The sequence below is a fragment of the Cynocephalus volans genome, chromosome 7 (genome assembly GCF_027409185.1).
Source record: "Cynocephalus volans isolate mCynVol1 chromosome 7, mCynVol1.pri, whole genome shotgun sequence".
Classification (NCBI taxonomy): Eukaryota; Metazoa; Chordata; class Mammalia; order Dermoptera; family Cynocephalidae; genus Cynocephalus; species Cynocephalus volans.
This window is the reverse complement of record NC_084466.1, coordinates 100,248,330-100,267,912: the sequence shown is the minus strand read 5'-3', so window position 1 is coordinate 100,267,912 and position 19,583 is coordinate 100,248,330. Positions and strand designations below refer to the sequence as shown.

The 19,583-nt window shown below is 33.6% G+C and overlaps 1 protein-coding gene across 5 annotated transcripts in view; it reads left to right on the top strand.

Moving 5' to 3' along the window:
- CCAR1 (cell division cycle and apoptosis regulator 1) overlaps positions 1–17,473 on the top strand; it is a 51,512-nt gene extending 34,039 nt beyond the window's left edge. For 4 of the 5 annotated variants that reach the window (XM_063102818.1, XM_063102821.1, XM_063102817.1 and 1 more), the window contains 9 exons: positions 4,351–4,542; positions 6,974–7,213; positions 7,646–7,763; positions 14,155–14,237; positions 14,576–14,722; positions 15,481–15,601; positions 15,697–15,882; positions 16,551–16,756; positions 17,129–17,473. In XM_063102818.1, coding sequence (XP_062958888.1) covers positions 4,351–4,542; positions 6,974–7,213; positions 7,646–7,763; positions 14,155–14,237; positions 14,576–14,722; positions 15,481–15,601; positions 15,697–15,882; positions 16,551–16,756; positions 17,129–17,188 — 1,353 coding nt within the window. In that variant the 3' untranslated portion in view covers positions 17,189–17,473. The remainder of the gene's footprint in view (positions 1–4,350; positions 4,543–6,973; positions 7,214–7,645; positions 7,764–14,154; positions 14,238–14,575; positions 14,723–15,480; positions 15,602–15,696; positions 15,883–16,550; positions 16,757–17,128) is intronic. The other variant, XM_063102820.1, reaches the window with a different exon arrangement.
- The last annotated feature ends 2,110 nt before the right edge of the window (positions 17,474–19,583 follow it).

Below are 19,583 nucleotides of genomic sequence, written 5' to 3'. Positions count from 1 at the left end.
GAAAGAGAAATATCACATGTTCTCACTTATTTGTGGGAGCTAAAAATAAGTAAATAAATACACACACACAAAAAAAACAAAAACCGGGGGGAGGGGGAAGAAGACATAACAATTGCAGTTCCTTGAAATTGATACGACAAGCAAATAGAAAGGACATTGTTGGGAGGGAGAGGGAGGAGGGAGGGAGTTTTCGGTAATTGGCCACAATAATCAACCACATTGTATATCGACAAAATAAAATAAAATATTTTTAAAAAATTTTTTTTTTTTTTTTTTTTTTTTTTTTTTTTTTTTTGTCTTTTTCGTGACCGGCACTCAGCCAGTGAGTGCACCGGCCATTCCTATATAGGATCCGAACCCGCGGCGGGAGCGTCGCCGCGCTGCCAGCGCAGCACGCTACCGAGTGCGCCACGGGCTCGGCCCTTAAAAATTTTTTAAAAATTAAAAATAAAAAGTAATTAAACAAAAGAAATGAAATAAATAAATAAAACCTAGTTTACACATGATATGCCCAGATCTCGGATTCTAATATCGTTCTCCAGGGGAAAAAAAAAAAAAAAAAAACTCCTTGGAGAAATGGTCAATTCTAGGGCTGGAGCAGGGAATAATGTAGGATGAGCCTGGAGCATCATGTAGCACCAGGAGGTGAGAAAGTGCTCATAGCCACACACAGTGACAGGTGCGTAGGTTGCAGGGAGTTAGGAGCCATTGAAAGAGCTCCCAGTGGCCAAGGTTGGGACCATTTGAGCAACCAAATAAATAATGTGGCATTGGAATATGTGCCAAAGTGTAAAATATCCATGAATCCATACTGCTATAAGTAAATGGTTGAATAAACAAATAAATGGCAGAATAGACAAGTCTTTTGAGCAGAAGAATTCCAAATAGTTAATGCAGCTCCTCTGCCCTCAGGGAGGTGGAACATCACTCCCCCCCCCCCCCCCAGTGTGGGCTGTGCAGAGTGACTTCCCTCCAAAGCGCACAGTGCGTGTGGTGTGTGTCGGGGGGTGACTAGAGTAACTCTGCAGTAGAAGAATCAGACACACACTACCCGAACCAGGTAACCAAGGTCAATATCAGCAGTGACAAGTCAGGTGGATAGTACATACCCTTGATAAGATGTGATAAGAAGGGCACTTCACCTCTGTGTTCTTCTTCCTCATAACCCGGTCTCATCATGAGAAAAATATCAGACAAATTCAAATTGAGGGACATGCTACAATACACCTGAATGGTACTCTTTAAAACTTTCAAGGCCATCAAAAATAAGGGAAGTGTGAGAAACTGTCACAGCCCAGAGGAGCCTAAGGAGACATGACAACCAAATGTAATATGGTCTCCTGGATGGAATCCTGGAACAGAAAAAGGACACTGGGGAAAAATGAATGAAGTCTAAATAAAGTATGGACTTTAGTGAATAAAAATGTCTTGGTTCATCAACTGTGACAAATGTACCCTAGTAATGCAAAATGTTAATAAAAGGGGAGTTCTGAGGAAAAAAATAAATAAATAAATTCTTGTATGTTGATAAGTTTGTCTGTGTCCTTTATACTTGAAAGTCAGTTCTGCAGAATATAAAATCTTAGGCTCACATTTCTTTTCCTTCAATATCTCAAATATGTTAGTTACTTCATTTTTTTCTGGCATAAAGTTTTGCTGTCAAAAGTGATGATGATAAAATTTTCTTTCTGCTATAATCACTTGCTGTTTTTGCATAGATGCACAAATTTCTAATTTTATTAGAAATGTGTTTTAATATTGGTCCGTCTGGGTTAATATCTTCAGGTATATAGGGTGTTTTTTCACTATGTAGTTTCAGATCTTTTATTTGTTTTCAGGAAAGTTTTCCTTTCAAAAAGATACTGTTATTGTGGAAAGAAAGAAATAAAGTAAAATTTACCATTTTAACCATTTTTTAGTGTAAAATTCTGTAACATTAAATATATTAAAAATACTGTGCAACCATTGCTTTTGTTCATTTCCAGAACTTTATCATCATTCCAAACAAAAACTTTACACATTATTAATCAATAACTCCCTATTTCTCCCGTCCACTAGCCCTTGGTAACTTCTATTCTACTTTCTGTTTCTGTGAATATACCTGTATTAGGTACTTCACGTATATGGAATCATATAGTATTTGTCTTTTTGTGTCTGGCATGTGTTTTCAGAGTTCATGTCGTAGCATGTATCATAATTTTATTCCCATTTAAAGCTAAATATTCTTTACATATATAGACACACACACATACACCACATTTTGTTTACTCATTCATCTGTTCATGGGTGCTTGGGTGGTTTCCACGTCTTGGCTATTGTGTATAATACTGCTATGAACAAGAAAGTTTTCTTACATTATGATTTTTTGTATTTGTACTTTTCCTTTGTATTTATTTTCTTTGAGGACTCCTGTTACCCACATATTGGACCTTTTTACTTCCTCAGTATGAGTACTAGCAACTTTTTCTTGAGTCCTTTTACTCTTCATTTCTTTCTCTTTTTTTTGACAGCTGGCTGGTACAGGAATCCAAACCTTGACGTTGGTATTATAACAGCATGCTCTAACTAAATGAGCTAACTAGCCAGCCCTTCATTTATTTTGATTTAAAAATTTTCCCCTTTACCTTTTGTTCTCTTAAGGCATTAATCTGTTGTGTTGATTTGCTTTTGTATTCCTTGTAAGTTTATTTTTAAATTTCTGAAAATATATTTTCTGTCTGATTTTTTTTTTTCCCCCAGAGTTGTATCACCTCATTTTCTTACTTGTTAAATTCTTGTTTATGTTGTACTTTCACATCTCGTAACTTTTTTTTTTTTTCTTTTGGGTGGCTGGCCAATATTGGGATCTGAACCCTTGATCTTGGTGTTATAACACCACCAACTGAGCTAACTGGCCAGCCCTCATATCTTGTAACAGTTTCTTAATGTCTTTTAGCATGCTTTAAAAATAGTAAGTTAAAATTTTTATCTGTCTTTCTGGCCCACTTTCATTGTCTGCAAGGATGTGATTCTGCTCCTTGTTTTCTCCCTTTTGTTTATAGTTACTTTGTATGAGATTTGTCCTCAATACTTTTCTATTCATTTTTATGTGAATTTAGTTTGCCTAAATTTTTATTTGGAGGTTTGCTTCAGATAGCTTTTCTAACTTTATGGAGCTCTATTCTACGTTCTGTTTTCTAGTTCTGTCAAAAAAAATACAGTGGCTCACTTTCTGTTCTGTTTTGGTTTTTATTTCCCCCTGTGCTGGCCAGCACAGGGATCCGAAATTGTGACCTTGGGGTTATAAGGCTGTGCTATAAACAATTGTGTGGCTTGCTTTCTGAGATTTCCTATCTCTTTTGTCCTTTATCTCTTTTTATCTGGGCCTTCTATGTCTCTGTTCCTATCATGCTCAATATTGTTTCTGCGTCCGGCAGTTTCTCTTCAGTGTGGTGCCCTGTGCTGCAAGGAAGTCCTGATAAATAGGCTTTGCAAGTTGATAGAGCTAGAATGTTCTAGGCCCCTTCAGATCTTAACATGGACCTTCTGCATTCACTCTCGTTTGGGGTAAAACTGCCTGTTTTCAGCTGCTGTTCTTAAATTGACTTGCTACATTTGCCAGTGAATACTTATGGGCTGTTTTGTGGTTTTCGTGTTCTCAGGTACATCTTACAACCCCACTGCTTCTCCCATTGCTTTCTTCTGTTCCTCCTGCCACCAGACACCAGCAACACATGGCTTTTTCCCACCTACTTGTATATTGATTTGTGGTGGGGATACCTTGTCATTTAGTTTTTTGTGAATGCCTGTGGGTTTTTGGTTTTGATACCTGTATTGCTTTGTCTTTTATTATTTATTTATTTATTTTATAATGACTGGTAAGAGGATCTTAACCCTTGACTTGGTGTTGTCAGCACCACACTCTCCAAAGTGAGCCAACTGGCCATCCCTGTATAGGGATCCACACCCGTGGCCTTGGTGTTATCAGCACCACACTCTCCCAAGTGAGCCATGGGCCGGCCCTGCTTTGTCTTTTATTAATGCGGCAATTCAGGAAGATCCAAAAACTATGCTACCACCTCTGTTTTCCCAGAATCCCCTAGTTTATATAGTTTTGATATAGGTAAGTTTTTCCCCTCTTTATAAGGCAGTTTCTTACACTGGGAAATCCAAAAGAAAGAGACTTAGTAGCCATGAAGGCTACTGTCCTTAATAAATTTGAACTTTCCTCCCTTCTCAATCTGTATGGTTGGTGTAATCACCATAAAGAATCATGTCAATTTTACCATTTTTCTTTATCTGATGTACATTTGATATACATACGTATTATACGTGGAGGTTTAACCATGACTTAAAATTTCAAATATCTAGGAAGAAGAAAGAAAACGTCAAGAGGAAATGGAACGCCAGCGCCGGGAAAGAAGATATATTTTGCCTGATGAACCAGCAATTGTTGTACATCCAAATTGGGCAGCAAAAAGTGGCAAGTTTGATTGTAGCATCATGTCTTTGAGTGTCCTTTTGGACTATAGATTAGAGGATAATAAAGAACATTCATTTGAGGTAATATTTTAAGTTTGGATTAGGATCCAGATAAGCACACTGTGACTGATTAATGTATATCTCTTAAATCTCTTTGAGTACCTTTTTCATTGCTTCTGTTTTTGTTGGTCTCCTGCTCCTGCCTCCCCCTCCCCCTGCCCCTGCCTTTGCAGTTTACTTGTTAGGAGAAAAAAACAAATGATATGTCTTTTGAAGTTTCCCACTGACTAATTTTGTCTGATTGTATTGCATTTTTGTGGTATGGTTTATGTGTTCATTCCTCTGTCTTCTGTACTTTCTGTAACTTAATAGTTGGATCTAAATTCTTCATTAGGTTCAGTTTTTTTTTTTTCTCCTAAGACTATTTTCCTAAGTAGTGGTGTGTTCCTTTCTCAGGATATCAGGAGATTATAATATCTAATTCTCTCTCTTGGGGCTGTCTGTGGTAATGCTTTCTTCTTTTCTCTAGAATTAAAATGCCTTTGGCAGGGGAGGCTAGCTGGAATGGGGATATGAACCCTTCATCAAACCATTATTTTAGAGCAGCTTTATAACATGTAGTTATGTCAGTTTTCAAAACAATAGATGAACTTTTATCCCTAAGTGAGAAATTGCTTCATTTTTTAAATAAAATAAAATATCCAAAAATAGTATTTTTGAAGTACTCTGTACAAAATCATAATATATTTAAAATTACTACTGTGTTTAATTATTGCATCATATCAACATATTTTATTTTACAAATTATATCGGAAAAATCAGTCATGCTTCTTTGAACCAAGAGGTCATTGTCCACAAAATGGTAAGATCAAAATGAAGGAAAGTATTTAGACAGAGACCTTTGCAAATAAATATAGAGGATAACTGAAGCAGTTATAAAACATAAAGTGCATGCTTACTGGTCTTGATATTAAAATATGTTACAAATATTAAAATATTTTCAATTTTTGATATATTAATAATCATAGTAAGCAAATATCCTTAAACATTAGATGTATGATTTTTACCTTATTTTATTAGCAGTTGTCAGAAATTTAAATAACTCCTGATAATGTTTAACCCTGTAGAGTACAGAAGTCATTCTGTAACTAAATGAATAATACATTATCATGAAATTTAATTATAGATCTTTGGCTAATTTAATACTAATGCTAGGTGTATCTTCATCTTTCAGTTAGTGCTTGTGGGAGAAAAGGTATGCAGAATTAATTCTGCTCTTCTAGTTACAGTTCTAGGCTTTTGATCTAATACATTTTAATTATTAGTTTCTATCTCTAGGTAATGGAAAATAGAAAACTATAGGAAAAAATATGCTTTTTGATATTTACTTATACAGATGGGGATTTTGTGTAGTTTACATTAATGATTCAGAGTATGCAGAATTTTCAGCATGTTTAATAATCATTTTACTAATAATATATTTCCTTTTATTTAAAATATATAAAGATTGATTCAGTTGAGTCACGTTGAAAAAAATATGTAAAGATTGGGCATGTACCAAAGAAAAATAGATTATAAAGTCAATTGTAATTGTAATAAATTGCATTATCCTTTATGATCAAGAAAATAGGTCGATCAAAGTGTTCTACCAAATATACTGAACAAATTGCCAAAGATTACACATTTTAGAGCTGTGGTCAACCATTTCAAGTTCTAGATCCTTTTAAAAATCCATTGACAGTCATGGATCTTAGCCTTAGAAATATGTACACAGAAAATTTAGTATACAATTTTAGGTTCATGAGTACACCATATCCCATAATTCATGGATCCCTCCATAATAATAGTGCATGCTCCCTACTCAGGGTTTTTAATTGTTTCCCCTGCCTGGAATGCTCTTCTCCCAGATATCTGTATGGCTTATTTCCTCACCACCTTCTGTTAACTTTTCAAATGTCATTTGATCAAAGAGGCCTTGTGTGACCAGTCTCTCTTATTACAATCTATGTGTTTATCCTGCTTATTTTTCTTGTAATTTGATGTTGATTTGATTGTTCCTTACTTCTCCCCACTAGAATGTTAGCTGCATGAGAGGAGGGGTTTTTATCTGCTTTGTTCACTGCTGTATCCTCATTACCTAGAATAGTCTGGTACATAGTAGGCATTTGATTAAACACTTGTTGAGTAAAGGAATAGAGTGCATTTATCCTGAAAATTAACAGTTTTGTTAGGATGGTAGAAATTCTACTTTCCAGTTTTCTATAGTAGGGTTATTATTTTTTATATATTTTATCAAAACTATAATAAACATAATATTTATATCTTCAGAACATCCTTTTGAGGATTTTGAGGCTCTTCAACATCATTTACATCAATTATTATAACTGTATTATAAGTACATATAATTGTTATATGTGGCAAGTTTTTATTTGATAAATTACTGACTGTGCTAGATTTATTCAGTATTTCTCTTAAAGTGGGGTGGATTAATCATCTTGTTATCTTTTTTTAGGTTTCATTGTTTGCCGAACTTTTCAATGAAATGCTTCAAAGAGATTTTGGTGTCAGAATATACAAGTCATTACTATCTCTTCCTGAGAAAGAGGACAAAAAAGAAAAAGATAAGAAAAGCAAAAAAGATGAGAGAAAAGATAAAAAAGAAGAAAGAGATGATGAAACCGATGAGCCAAAACCCAAAAGGAGAAAGTCAGGAGATGATAAAGATAAAAAGGAAGACAGAGATGAAAGGAAGGTCTGTAATTATTTTCGTGACCAGCAACCTGACTTAGAAATTTTCAGGGCTGGCTGGTGGCTCACTTGGGGGAGGGTGGTGCTGATAACACCAAGGTTAAGGTTTCGGATCTCTGTACTGGCCAGCCACTGAAAAAAGAAGTTTTCAGTTACAGGTTTCTAGATTGTAACAAATGATGTTGATTTCCATCCGAAGAGTAAAAGTAAAGTCCAAACTGAAAGATTTTAATGTATTATCAGAAACTTAAATCTTTGAATTAAGCACATATGAACATCTCCAGTTACTTTTCTGATAGTTTATTCTTCATGTGTATTGTTATAAGAAATTTATAATATGAAACTATTCCAAGTAAATGTAATGGATTTAATGTTTTCTGGTTATAGTCATTTAACTTTTGGTGAGATATCTTGTTTAATTTTAATGCATTTTAAGTTACAGAAAGAAGATAAAAGGAAAGATGATTCTAAAGATGATGATGAAACAGAAGAAGATAATAATCAAGATGAATATGATCCAATGGAAGCAGAAGAGGCTGAGGATGAAGAAGATGGTATGTGTCTTAGTCTTTTGTCACTTATAACAGAATACCTGAACGTGGGATAATTATAAAGAAAAGAAATTTAATTTTTGCGGTTTTGGAGGCTAGGAAGTTCAAGGTCCAGGGGCTGCATCATGACAATGTACGGCATCACATGATGAGGGGACGGCAAGAGCATGCTAATGTGCTCGTTTGCTTCCTTGCTCTTCTTACAAAGCCACCAGTGCTACTCTGGTGTTGACCTAATTAATATTTATTCATTAACCCATTAATCTGTAAATCGCAGATCCCTCACAATTCAGTCACCTCTCCAAAGGCCCCACCTCTCAGTAATGCCACATTGGGGGTTAATTTTCAATTAAGTTTCAGTGTGAGTTTTGGAGGGACATTTAAACTATAGCAGTATGATTCAAATTTATTACTTCTTAGCATTAAAATACAGTTTTCATTTGGTGACTTTGTATCACTGAAATCTAGTTTATATTAAGTAATTGCTGTTTTACTAATTTTTAGGTGAGAAGATTGTTTTAAGACTTTTTTTATAATCATTTATCATTATCATATATCCCACATATAATTCTTACCCAACTTTGGGGAAAAAATTTCCCTGAACATGGTGCTTAACCTGTGTCTTCAAAGGAATAATAGTCCCCGTTGTTTCATAGAACATATCCTTTAGAAAACTAATTTGGGACTGGGGGGGGTGTGGGTGTGTGTGTGTGTGTGGGTGTGTGTGGGTGTGTGTGTGTGTGTGTGTGTGTGTGTGTGTGTGTGTGTGTTTTTGTTTTTAATGAAGACTATCATAATGCAAAAGAGTACATGTAGTTGGAGTTTAAAGACTAATAATAATAAACACCTGTATACCTGATCACCCAAGTTTTTAGGAACAGACTTTTACCAATAGGCATCATAGTTACAATATTTTACAGTAGATGTCATGACTATTCATAGGTGTCAGCCATAAAGTACCTATAAAGTACCTCTGAATACTTTACCTGTCCCTCTCCATGTAGATTTGGGGCTTTAAGTTAACTTTTTTTGAGATCAGAAAACTGTAAGAGGTTTTTACGGTCCATATCTCTGAGGATTATTATTACTTGAGGTATTCTTGGTTTACCTCTACATTTTCTTCTGTCTACCATATCATTTTATTTTTCTTGTCATTGATGAAAATATTCAAACATTAAAAAGTTGAAAGGATAGTGCAGTGAACACCCATTTATCCATCAACTTTGATTCAATAATTGTTAATATTTGCCTTGTTTTGTCTGTGTTTTTCTGATCCATTTGAAAGTATGAATTCTTCAACTTGCCTAAAAAAAAATTAACCACAATTCCATAATTACACTTAATAAAACTGACAATAATGTCATAATACCATCTAATATCTAATCTTATTTCCCCTAATAACTCAGTAACAATGACATAATATGCATATAACAATATTTCTTTATTTATCTTCATTACTTGGTTTGCTCAGTGAAGACTCAGCCCTCTTTACAGACCCATTTTTCTCTCCCCTATCTTCCCAGGATTGTTTTATCACTGCTTAAGTTAAATCACTAAAGTGTTCCTATTCTGTCTGTTTCAGAATGTCCTACCTCTCAGTCCTTAGTTGTCGTATCTGTTCTTTTCAACTTTCACTCCCTTGGTGATGTTCTCATCCATTCTTCTGGCTATCTATATATTGATAATTCTCAAATTTATGTCTGAAGTCAGACCATTCTGCCAGTCTTCCATGTCCAACCGTCTACTTGACATCTCCATAGTTATCTGACATTTCAAAATCAACATGTCTAAAACTGAACTCCTGAAACCCCCTTTATGAAACAGAAAACAAACAAAAACCCTCCACCCTCAGCCTTCCCCAGCTCAATTAATGGCCACTTTATCTTTCTGGTTGCTCAAGCTAAAACTCATTTCTTTCTGTTACATCCTATTTCCAGTGTATCAGGAATTAACAGTGGCTCTATTTTCAAAACATACCCAGATTCAGACAATTTCTCACCAGCTCCACTGATTTGCCCCTAATCTAAGCTGCATATCTCTTGCCTTGATTATACTAACAGCCTCTTAATTGGTTTCCCTGCTTCCTGCCTTCTTCACTAAAATCTCTTCTCTCAGTACAGTTGCCAGGATATCTTTGTAAAATTTAGGTCATTTTACTGTTTTGTTCAGGTTCTTACAGTGACTCCTCATTATTTCACTCACAGATAGAGCCAAAATGTTTACAATGACTGATAAGATCCTATATCTCTAATTTCATCTCTTACCACTCTTTCTGCCTTGCTTGCTGTATCTTAGGCACCCTGACTTCCTTGAACTCATCACATATGTTCCTGTGTTAGGAGCATTTGCATTGGCAGTTCCTTCTGCCAGTGAGCTCTTTCCCAGAGAGACACCTTCCCTTACTTCCTTACACTTGAAGTCTGTACTTTTGTTTTGGCAGCTGGCCGGTATGGGGATCTGAACCCATGTCCTTGCTATTATAAGGCTGCACTCTAACCAGCTGAGCTAAGCAGCCAGCCCTTGGAAGACTATGTTCAACTATAACTTTCTCAATGAGGCCTGCTCTGCATCCCACCCTATTTAAAATTGCAATCTTACCCACTCCCTCCAACACACATTCCCAGTCCCTCCTTATCCTGCTCTATTTTTTTCTTTCTCATAGTGCTTATAACCTATTCCACTACACACCATTTACTTATTTTACTTGTTACCTGTCTTCCCCTCACTTGTATATAAGCTCTTATATAAAAGAGATTTTTCTCTGTGTTCTTCACGGATGTATATTCCAAATTTCTGGAACAGTTTAAATACCTCAGTTATCTCTAAGTAGATATTTGTTGAATGAATATCATAATCTGAAAGGCCAAATAGCGTGGTAGGATTATGGCATTTGTTTGTTTCTCTGGTGTTTTCAATTGCTGCTTGCTTGTGTTATGGTTTAATCATGTTTTTTTTCATACTTTGTATCACATCTCATTAAGATTCCTGGAGACTGCTGTTTTTTCACTGGAATAGTGGAAGTGGTAGTTTTTAAAGAATGAAAATACAGTGCCAGTTAATGTCTGAAATGATGTTGAATCTTGTTAGTAATCAGAGAGCAGATAATAAGATACTATTTTTTACCTATCAAATTGATGGAAACTAAGTTTTTAATAAAAGGTAATAGTTTAACAAGCATAAGTAGAGATATACTTTCATCACTCTTGGGGGCAGTGTATATTGTTACATTTTTTTCTGGACAGAAATTTGGAAATGTGTATTAACTGTATTTAAGATATCAACAGAGATGTTCATTCCACAGTTGTTTCTAAAATAAAAAATTGGAATCTGAATATTCAGCAGTAGGGGGTTATTTAACCTGTTTTTTTTTTTTTTTTGGTGGTGGCTCGCCAGTACAGGGATTGAACCTTGGACCTTGGTGTTAACAGCACTACACTTTAACCAACTGAGCTAACCAGCCAGCCCAATAGGGAATTATTTAAATGTACTTTGATATAGCCATGCAGTTAAATCCTGTGCAGCCATTGAAAAAGATGTTAAAGAATAAAAGTGACATGAACAAAGATTACAAAATAGTTTTTATAGACAGCATGTTTCTATAAATATATTTATAGGTTGAGCATTCCTATTCTGAAAATCCAAAATGTGAAATGCTCCATAATCTGAAACCTTTTGAGTGCCAATATGATGCTCAAAGGAAATTATCATTGGAGGATTTTGGATTTTGGATTTTTGGATCAGGGATGCTCAATGGGTATGTATTCTGCAAATATTCCAAAATCTGAAAAAGTCCAAAATCTGAAAAAAAAACTTCTGGTCCCAAATATTTCAGATAAGGGATACTCAGCCTATAATATGCATAGGTATGTATGTTTGGGGAAAAAATAGGACATGATCACTGCTATAATTTTAGTATATCTTTGTGTGGTGGGATTTATTTTCTGTGATGGACAAGTATTACTGGAATATTTTTAAAGTTATTTAAAAAATATAACTTTCAGGAAAGACAGTTTTGAAAGTGAGCTTTCAAGAGAAATACTCAAGATGGATGATGACTATAAGATGTGAATAAATGAAAGGAAAAGGAAGTTAATCTTTGTGTATAGGATATGATAGGCTCTTGATAAAAATTGTATTATTTAACCCTCACAATTATACCCAGAGGCTAATATTTTCTCCATTTTATAATTGAGGAAATTCAAGCTCATAGTGATAAATTAACTTCCTCAAGATAATAAAGCTATGAAGTGGCTGAGCCATTCTATACTATATTATATAATTAGGTTTCAAGGACACAGTTTTTTGAAAAAAATGTATAAAGGTACCACACATGTCACAAAACTCACCTATTTTAAGTATATAATTTAATAATTATTTATGAAATTGGGAAATATCACCAAAATCCAGTTTTAGAACATTTGCCTTTTTTTTTTCTGACCTGTAGAGGGATCCAAAGCCTTGACCTTGGTGTTACAACACCACACTCTAATGAACTGAGCTAACCAGCCAAACCTATTTTCTTCTTTTTAATAACACCTTTATTGAGATATAATTCACATATTGTATGTTAACCCTTTTAAAGTATGCAACTCAGTGGTCTCTAATATATTCAGAGTTATACAACCATGACCACAAATAATTTTAGAATATTTTTTATCACCCCCACCTAAAGAAACTCATTAGTAGTTACTCTCCATTGCCCCCCAACCTCTTCAGCCCTAGGCTACCATTAGTCTGCTTTCTGTCTCTATAGATGTTCTGGACATTTCATATAAATGGAATCATACAATGTGAGGTCTTTTGTGACTGGTCTCTATCACTTAGTATAGTGTTGTCAAGGTTCACACGTTTTTAGCATGTATATTCTTTTTAAGATAAAGTTTACTCTATGCTGTTACTTTTCTTTCCTTTTTTTTATCTATTTATATTTTGGCTGCAGGCCAGTACAGGGTTCTGAACCCTTGACCTTGGTGTTTTAACACCCTGCTCTAACCTATATTGTTACTTTTAAATACAGTTTCTCACTTAAAGCAGTCTTTCACAGAGTGTCCCAAGATATTAACAGATATCAGCTTAATAAAGTATACTGGGGACAAAGGTCAAGGGTTTGGAGTCCTGTACCAGTCAGTGGCCAAAAAAAAAAGGTATACTGGGGACAAATTTGGGAAACTTGCAAAGGTCAGCATATTTTATCTTAAAATTTTTTTAGCTGCCAGTGTGTGTTGTGGATGTCCAGGAAGGGAATGTCGTGTGAAGTATCTGTGAATATAAAGTGATTTTAGTAACTCAAGGACTAATGCTATGTAAAACATTGTTTTGAATGAGAGAGCCTTCTTAGAGTTTCTCAAGTTAAGTACACTTAAAGTAATTTTTCATGACTGTTAGATTTCTCTTAAATTCTTCAAAAATGTTTTATTTAACTTTTAGTGTTTATTATACCTCATAATGTATGATACTAGCAAACCACTTGTTTCTCTGAGTTCTTTAATGGAGTTTCATTTGAAAGAGCCAAGAGGCCTCTAGAATCAAAATTTCTCTTTTAAAATTGTCAGTGGATCATGAAAGAACTGCTAAGAAGACCTTAATATTGTACATAATTGATGCAAGGATGATGTATTAGTTTGCTAGGGCTGCTGTAAAAAGTACTGCAGACTGGGTGGCTTAAACAACAGAATTTCATTGTCTCACAGTTTTGGAGGGTAAAGTCTGAAATCAAGGAGTAGGCAAGATTGATTCTTCTGAAAGCTGTGAGGAAAGGATCTATTTTAGGCCTCTGTACTTGACTTTTAGAAAGCCATCTTCTTATATATATCTTCACATTGTCTTCTGTCTACATATCGCTGTCTAAATTTTCCTTTTCTTGTTTTTAGAAATAAATTATCCAGGTGTCCATCTTGTATCATATGGGACACATATGTTAGTGTCAGCAAATCTAGATATTAACACTTAGATCATCTTAATTATTTTAAGAACATTTCAATTTCTTGTGTGAAGTTTTACTTTGAAATAATGTATGTGGTTTTACTATGTGGGCCGTTTTTTCTTTTGGCTTTTAGAAAATATACTTTGTTTAAATTTGTGTTGTAGTTTTCAACTTTATATATAAAACTAATTAAGTTTTTGAAATATATCCTTCAAAGTTTTATGGAATTAAGGCATTTTAATTGATTTAGTAAAGTCAATTTTTTTGTCCCTTTAATCTCTTTTTAATATTCTTCCTCTTATTCTTTGTAATTATTTCTTACAACATTTGAACTAGTTTTATTCATATAATATTTCTTTGCTATTTCATCATTTTAAAACTGTTCTGTAATGAAAGAGTAGTTTCAGTCTGTATAGCTCTTGAAAATATCTGTGTTTATAAGTTTTTGCTGCTGTTATATTTATTTTACAGATCGGGATGAGGAAGAAATGAACAAGCGAGATGATAAAAGAGATATGAACAGGTACTGCAAGGAGAGGCCCTCTAAAGATAAGGTACTTATTAAATACTGCATTCTTCATAATATGAGATTTTCATGTCTTATATAAACTAAACTTATTACTGTAAATAATAGTTATAAAGTTAATTTAGTCCCCTTTTATGTCTACGTATTACTAGTAAGCAACTTCAGTAGTTGTTTTTTGGTGTTTGTGGCTGTGTCAGATAACCAGTATGTCTCATTCCTTCTTCCATATTTATATACTAAATTAACTTATAGGATGAGGCAAAGGTCTTTTTAGATTATTGCTATTATATGGATACAGTCTCAATTTCTCACTTTTCCGGGGTAAAAAATTATATATTATGTCTTCTACTTCTGTATTTTTATTAGGAAAAAGAGAAGACTCAGATGATCACAGTTAACAGAGATCTATTAATGGCTTTTGTTTATTTTGATCAAAGCCATTGTGGTTACCTTCTTGAAAAGGATTTGGAAGAAATACTTTATACTCTTGGACTACATCTCTCTCGGGCTCAGGTAATTTATGTTGTGAATATTTAATATGAAAGCATTTTTTAGTTATTTTTCAAAAAGTTTCTTTAAAAGAAAAAGTAATAGAATAAATTAATGTATTTAATTCCATAGATTGGAGCTTATCTTTTTAATCTCTGACTTGTTGATGTATAAAAACAATACAGTACAGGCTAATTGTAAGCCAAGCGTACTGAAAATGTATAAAATAAAAAAAAGTTCTAATACTTGGGGCTAATATATAACTTCATAGATATTTTTGTAAGCAACTCAGGTATATATGATTCTATTTTTATAAACAAAACATGAAATCATTTTATACATATTGATTGCCTTTTTTCATTCAACAGTATGTTATGGATATTCTACCTTAAAAACAACCTATGTCATTCTGATTATAGCTGCATAATATTCCATTATGTAGATATACCATAATTGACTTTAACTATTGCTGGTGGTTTCCATTTTTTGGAATTACAAACTATGCTGAAATAAACGTCTTTGTACATGAATCTTAATCTCTGTGTTAATATTTCTATCAATGTTTTCTTTTTTAACAATGGAATTTTTTTTTTAATGATAACTTGGATCTTAGATTTATAGAGAAGACACTTAAAAGCATAGCTGCTCTAATCGAGTAGGAGTGGGATACCTGAGAAAACACTTTGCATGGGTGTTCATCATAGGTGAAAATTAGAATGTAGTTCTAGGAATTAAAAACCATATTTTTATCTTTTTAAGTTATTTACTTGCTTGCATAACAGGTAAAGAAGCTTCTTAATAAAGTAGTGCTTCGTGAATCTTGCTTTTACCGGAAATTGACAGACACCTCAAAAGATGAAGAAAACCATGAAGAGTCTGAATCATTGCATGAAGATATGTTAGGTTTGAGTATATTATTTTAAGATCTTGCTTTTTTATAAATATAGTATTCATTAATTAAAGAAGAGAAAATAAATATGGTATCTTTTATATTAAAGGAAACAGGTTATTACTTCCAACACCAACAGTAAAGCAGGAATCAAGGGATATGGAAGAAAATGTTGGCCTTATTGTATACAATGGTGCAATGGTAGATGTAGGAAGCCTCTTGCAAAAATTGGAAAAGAGTGAAAAAGTAAGAGCTGAAGTAGAACAGAAGCTGCAATTACTAGAAGAAAAAACAGGTAAGGAACAGCATTAGATATGTTAGTACTTTTTTTTTTTTTTTTTGGTCTTTTTCGTGACCAGCACTCAGCCAGTGAGTGCACCGGCCAGTCCTATATAGGTTCCGAACCGGGAGCGTCGCCGCGCTCCCAGCGCCGCACTCTCCCGAGTGCGCCACGGGCTTGGCCCGATATGTTAGTACTTTTAACACAGTGTTGGGATATATGGTGTTATATACACATATACTTACCCATGAACACATGCGTATACATACCTTGCATTTTAATCTAGGCACATATGTAACTACTTTTGACCATTTCTCTTTCAGGTTATAAAATTACTTAGCTTTATAAGAATCTTAGCTCTTCACATGCATTCTCAGGTTTCCTTGTTGTTCTCTTGTATCCTTTCAATCTTGTAGTTCTCCTTAGTTTTTACCAGCTTCTTTCTCCATTCTATACAGTCATCTAAATATGGTACCTGGGTTTAGAAATAATCCTAGTTAAAACTAAATTTAAATAAAATGCGTATTGCAGTGTGCTTTTTAACTAATGAAGTGGATATTTATGGCCATTTTACAAAATGTGTCAGCTTTTTATATTTATACCTTGAATGTTTTTAACTGCAGAGTTAAACTGGAAAATTTAGGGAGTAAAATGGTGAATTTTTTATTTTTATTATTTAACAGATGAAGATGAAAAAACCATATTAAATTTGGAGAATTCCAACAAAAGCCTCTCTGGTGAACTCAGAGAAGTTAAAAAGGATCTTAGTCAGTTACAAGAAAACTTAAAGATTTCAGAAAACCTGAACTTGCAATTTGAAAACCAACTGAATAAGACAATCCGAAACTTATCTACAGTAATGGATGAAATCCACACTGTCCTCAAGAAGGTTAGAAATTTTGTACTTGCAGTATTTTTATGGTTTATTCCAATTTTTAATTTATTTCTGGCACTTTTAATTTATTTTAATTATTAAACTCTTAGTGGTTTTCTAATTAATCAAAAGTGATTCCCAAAAGATTATATTTTCCTAAAACTTAGTTGGAATATCAACGTGATTTAAGTGGACAGACTTTTTAAAGCAAATTTTACATGTATTACTTTCAGAACCAGAGAGTGAGTTTGAACTTGAGGAAGATAAAACTGTTCACTTATTTTAAAACCCATTTATTCTTAGGCAGTGTGTTGAGGGAAACTTTTTGGCACCAAGATATTAGAGAATCTAATAAAATGTAATTTTTTGTTGTCTATTGTTTTATAGGATAATGTAAAGAATGAAGACAAAGATCAGAAATCCAAGGAGAATGGTGCAAGTGTATGATAAAATTTGTGTAGTGATGGGAAATGGTGTTAAATAATGTAATATATAAAATCACGATACAAGAGTGTTTGAAGGTGATGCATGTTTAATTTTAGTAGTATATCTGTTAGTTCAAATGATGTATAAAGTTTTATGAATGTGAGTCTTTGCTTTTGGAAATTGCTTGTAATTCCTAGCATTCAAATTATTAAACACTCCTTGAGTGAAATAATTTTGCATTGCAAAATGTTTTAGGATGAACTTTGTTATAGTTTTAACCCCAATAAAGTTCATCGATTTAATTGATAGTAGTATTTAATTACCAAATGTCTTTTATTAAAATGCCTGGAAACTTTTAATTTTATTTACAGAATTAGTATTAGGTTTTAAATTTTTTCAGTCCATCTTTTAAAATTTTAGTATAAATCATAAAACAGCATGCTGCTTAATTTTGCAAGTTTTGCAAACGAGAAGTTTTTTTTACTCATCACCAAAAAATTCCATCTAATTATCAGTCTCTAAAAGCATTCATTAAAAATTCAATTGATCTAAAACTAAGGAAGCAATAGACAATTAGTACTGTTATTGTATATGTTAGGCTTTACATAAAATTAATAGTTTTGATGTTAATGTTATGCTTTCAATTAATTGTTCTACTTTCCCAGAATAGCCCTTATATTGCTTAATTTTGAGGGTTAAAAAAAAAAAGTATGTCAAATGTACAGTTTAGTACCAAGCTAGTAGATGTCAGTATGATGCCTTAAGTCTTCTTTAATTAAAAATAACTTTTTTTATTAGCCTCTGTACTTCCTTCAGTATTTTATTGCACACTCAACAGTTAGTCAACTGTTGAGTGAAAAAGATAGGAAATGTGATGTACCCTAAAATAGTGGTTCTCAATAGGGGGTGAATTTATCCCACAGAGGACATTTGGCAATATCTGGAGACGTTTTTAGGTGTCACAATTGGGTGGGTGCTGCTGGCCTCTAGTTGGTAGAGGCCATGGATGTCCTAAACATCCTATGTTGCAAAGAACAGCCCCCCACAAAAAAGGAATTATCCAGCCCAAAATGTCATTAGAGTCCAGGTTGAGAAACCCTGCTGTAAAGGAATATATGGTTAAATGACATTTTGTCTTTCAAGTTATATTTGCAAAAACTTAATTGACTCTATAGCAGATGACTAGGTCTTTTTGTATTTAAATAATCCTTACTAGAATGTGTTACTGTCATAAAAATATATGCTATATTAGAGTTTGTTTTATTTCATTTTGTTTTACTTTATTTTGTTAGAATAATGGCTAGGTGTTCCATGTAGGTGTATATGAAAATGTAAAGTGCCATGTTACATGTGACTTAAGCTAAATAGAATCCACATGGCTTTTACTAAGAAATTGATTAAAATACCTCAAATTCTTTCAAACCTATTTTTGTCTTATGTTGCTGTTTCTGGTCTTATGGCTTATTGAACCTCTCCAAAGTCAAAGTACTGGTTGATCCGTAATTATACAGTTGTTATGTAAATGTTTCTTCATCTTTAAGGTAAGGTGAAACGTAGGTTTGGTGGAAAGCTTTTTGTCAAGGGAAAATCTTTTAACTAAAAGACAGGAATGATGGAATTCATTGATAGAGTATGTTGGGTTTTTTGTTTTGTTTTTTTGTTTTTTAGTTTTTTTGTTTTGTTTTGTTTTGTTTTTGTCTTTTTCGTGACTGGCACTCAGCCAGTGAGTGCACTGGCCATTCCTATATAGGATCCGAACCCGCGGCGGGAGCGTTGCCGTGCTCCCAGCGCCGCACTCTCCCGAGTGCACCACGGGCTCGGCCCATTTTTTGGTTTTTTTGGCAGCTGGCTGGTCCAGGGATCTGAACACTTGACCTTGGTGTTACAATACTGTGCTCTAATCAATTGAGCTAACTGGCCAGCCAATAGAGTATGTTTTTAAATGAGAGAGATCACATAAAGGCCACCTGTCAGGCGTATTTTTCCGAGATAAATTTAAATCAGAATAAAATTTAATTTAGAGTTAAATTTCTTAAAAAGTAATTTCATTGGAAGTAGAAATTGAGATGACTTATGTGAAGAATAAAAAGCAAATTACATGTAGAAAAATTGGTTTTAGAAAAAATGAGGGAAATAACCTGTTTTGGCCTTCTTAAACTGTTGTGGATATTTATTCAGAAGTGAAAATACAGTCTGCTCTTGTATTCTGTCGTCTGATACTGTCCAGGCCAAAAAATTTAATCAGATAATAAACTACGTGATAACTGATAACATTTAATTTATTTTCCTACCCTTTTTATGTACTGGATGCCTGTTTTTATACAAGAGGTCTTCAAAAACTTCATGGGAAGATTCATATTATCTTTTAATTCTATTTTTCCATGAACTTTTTGAAGTTCCTTCATATTTCTAATTT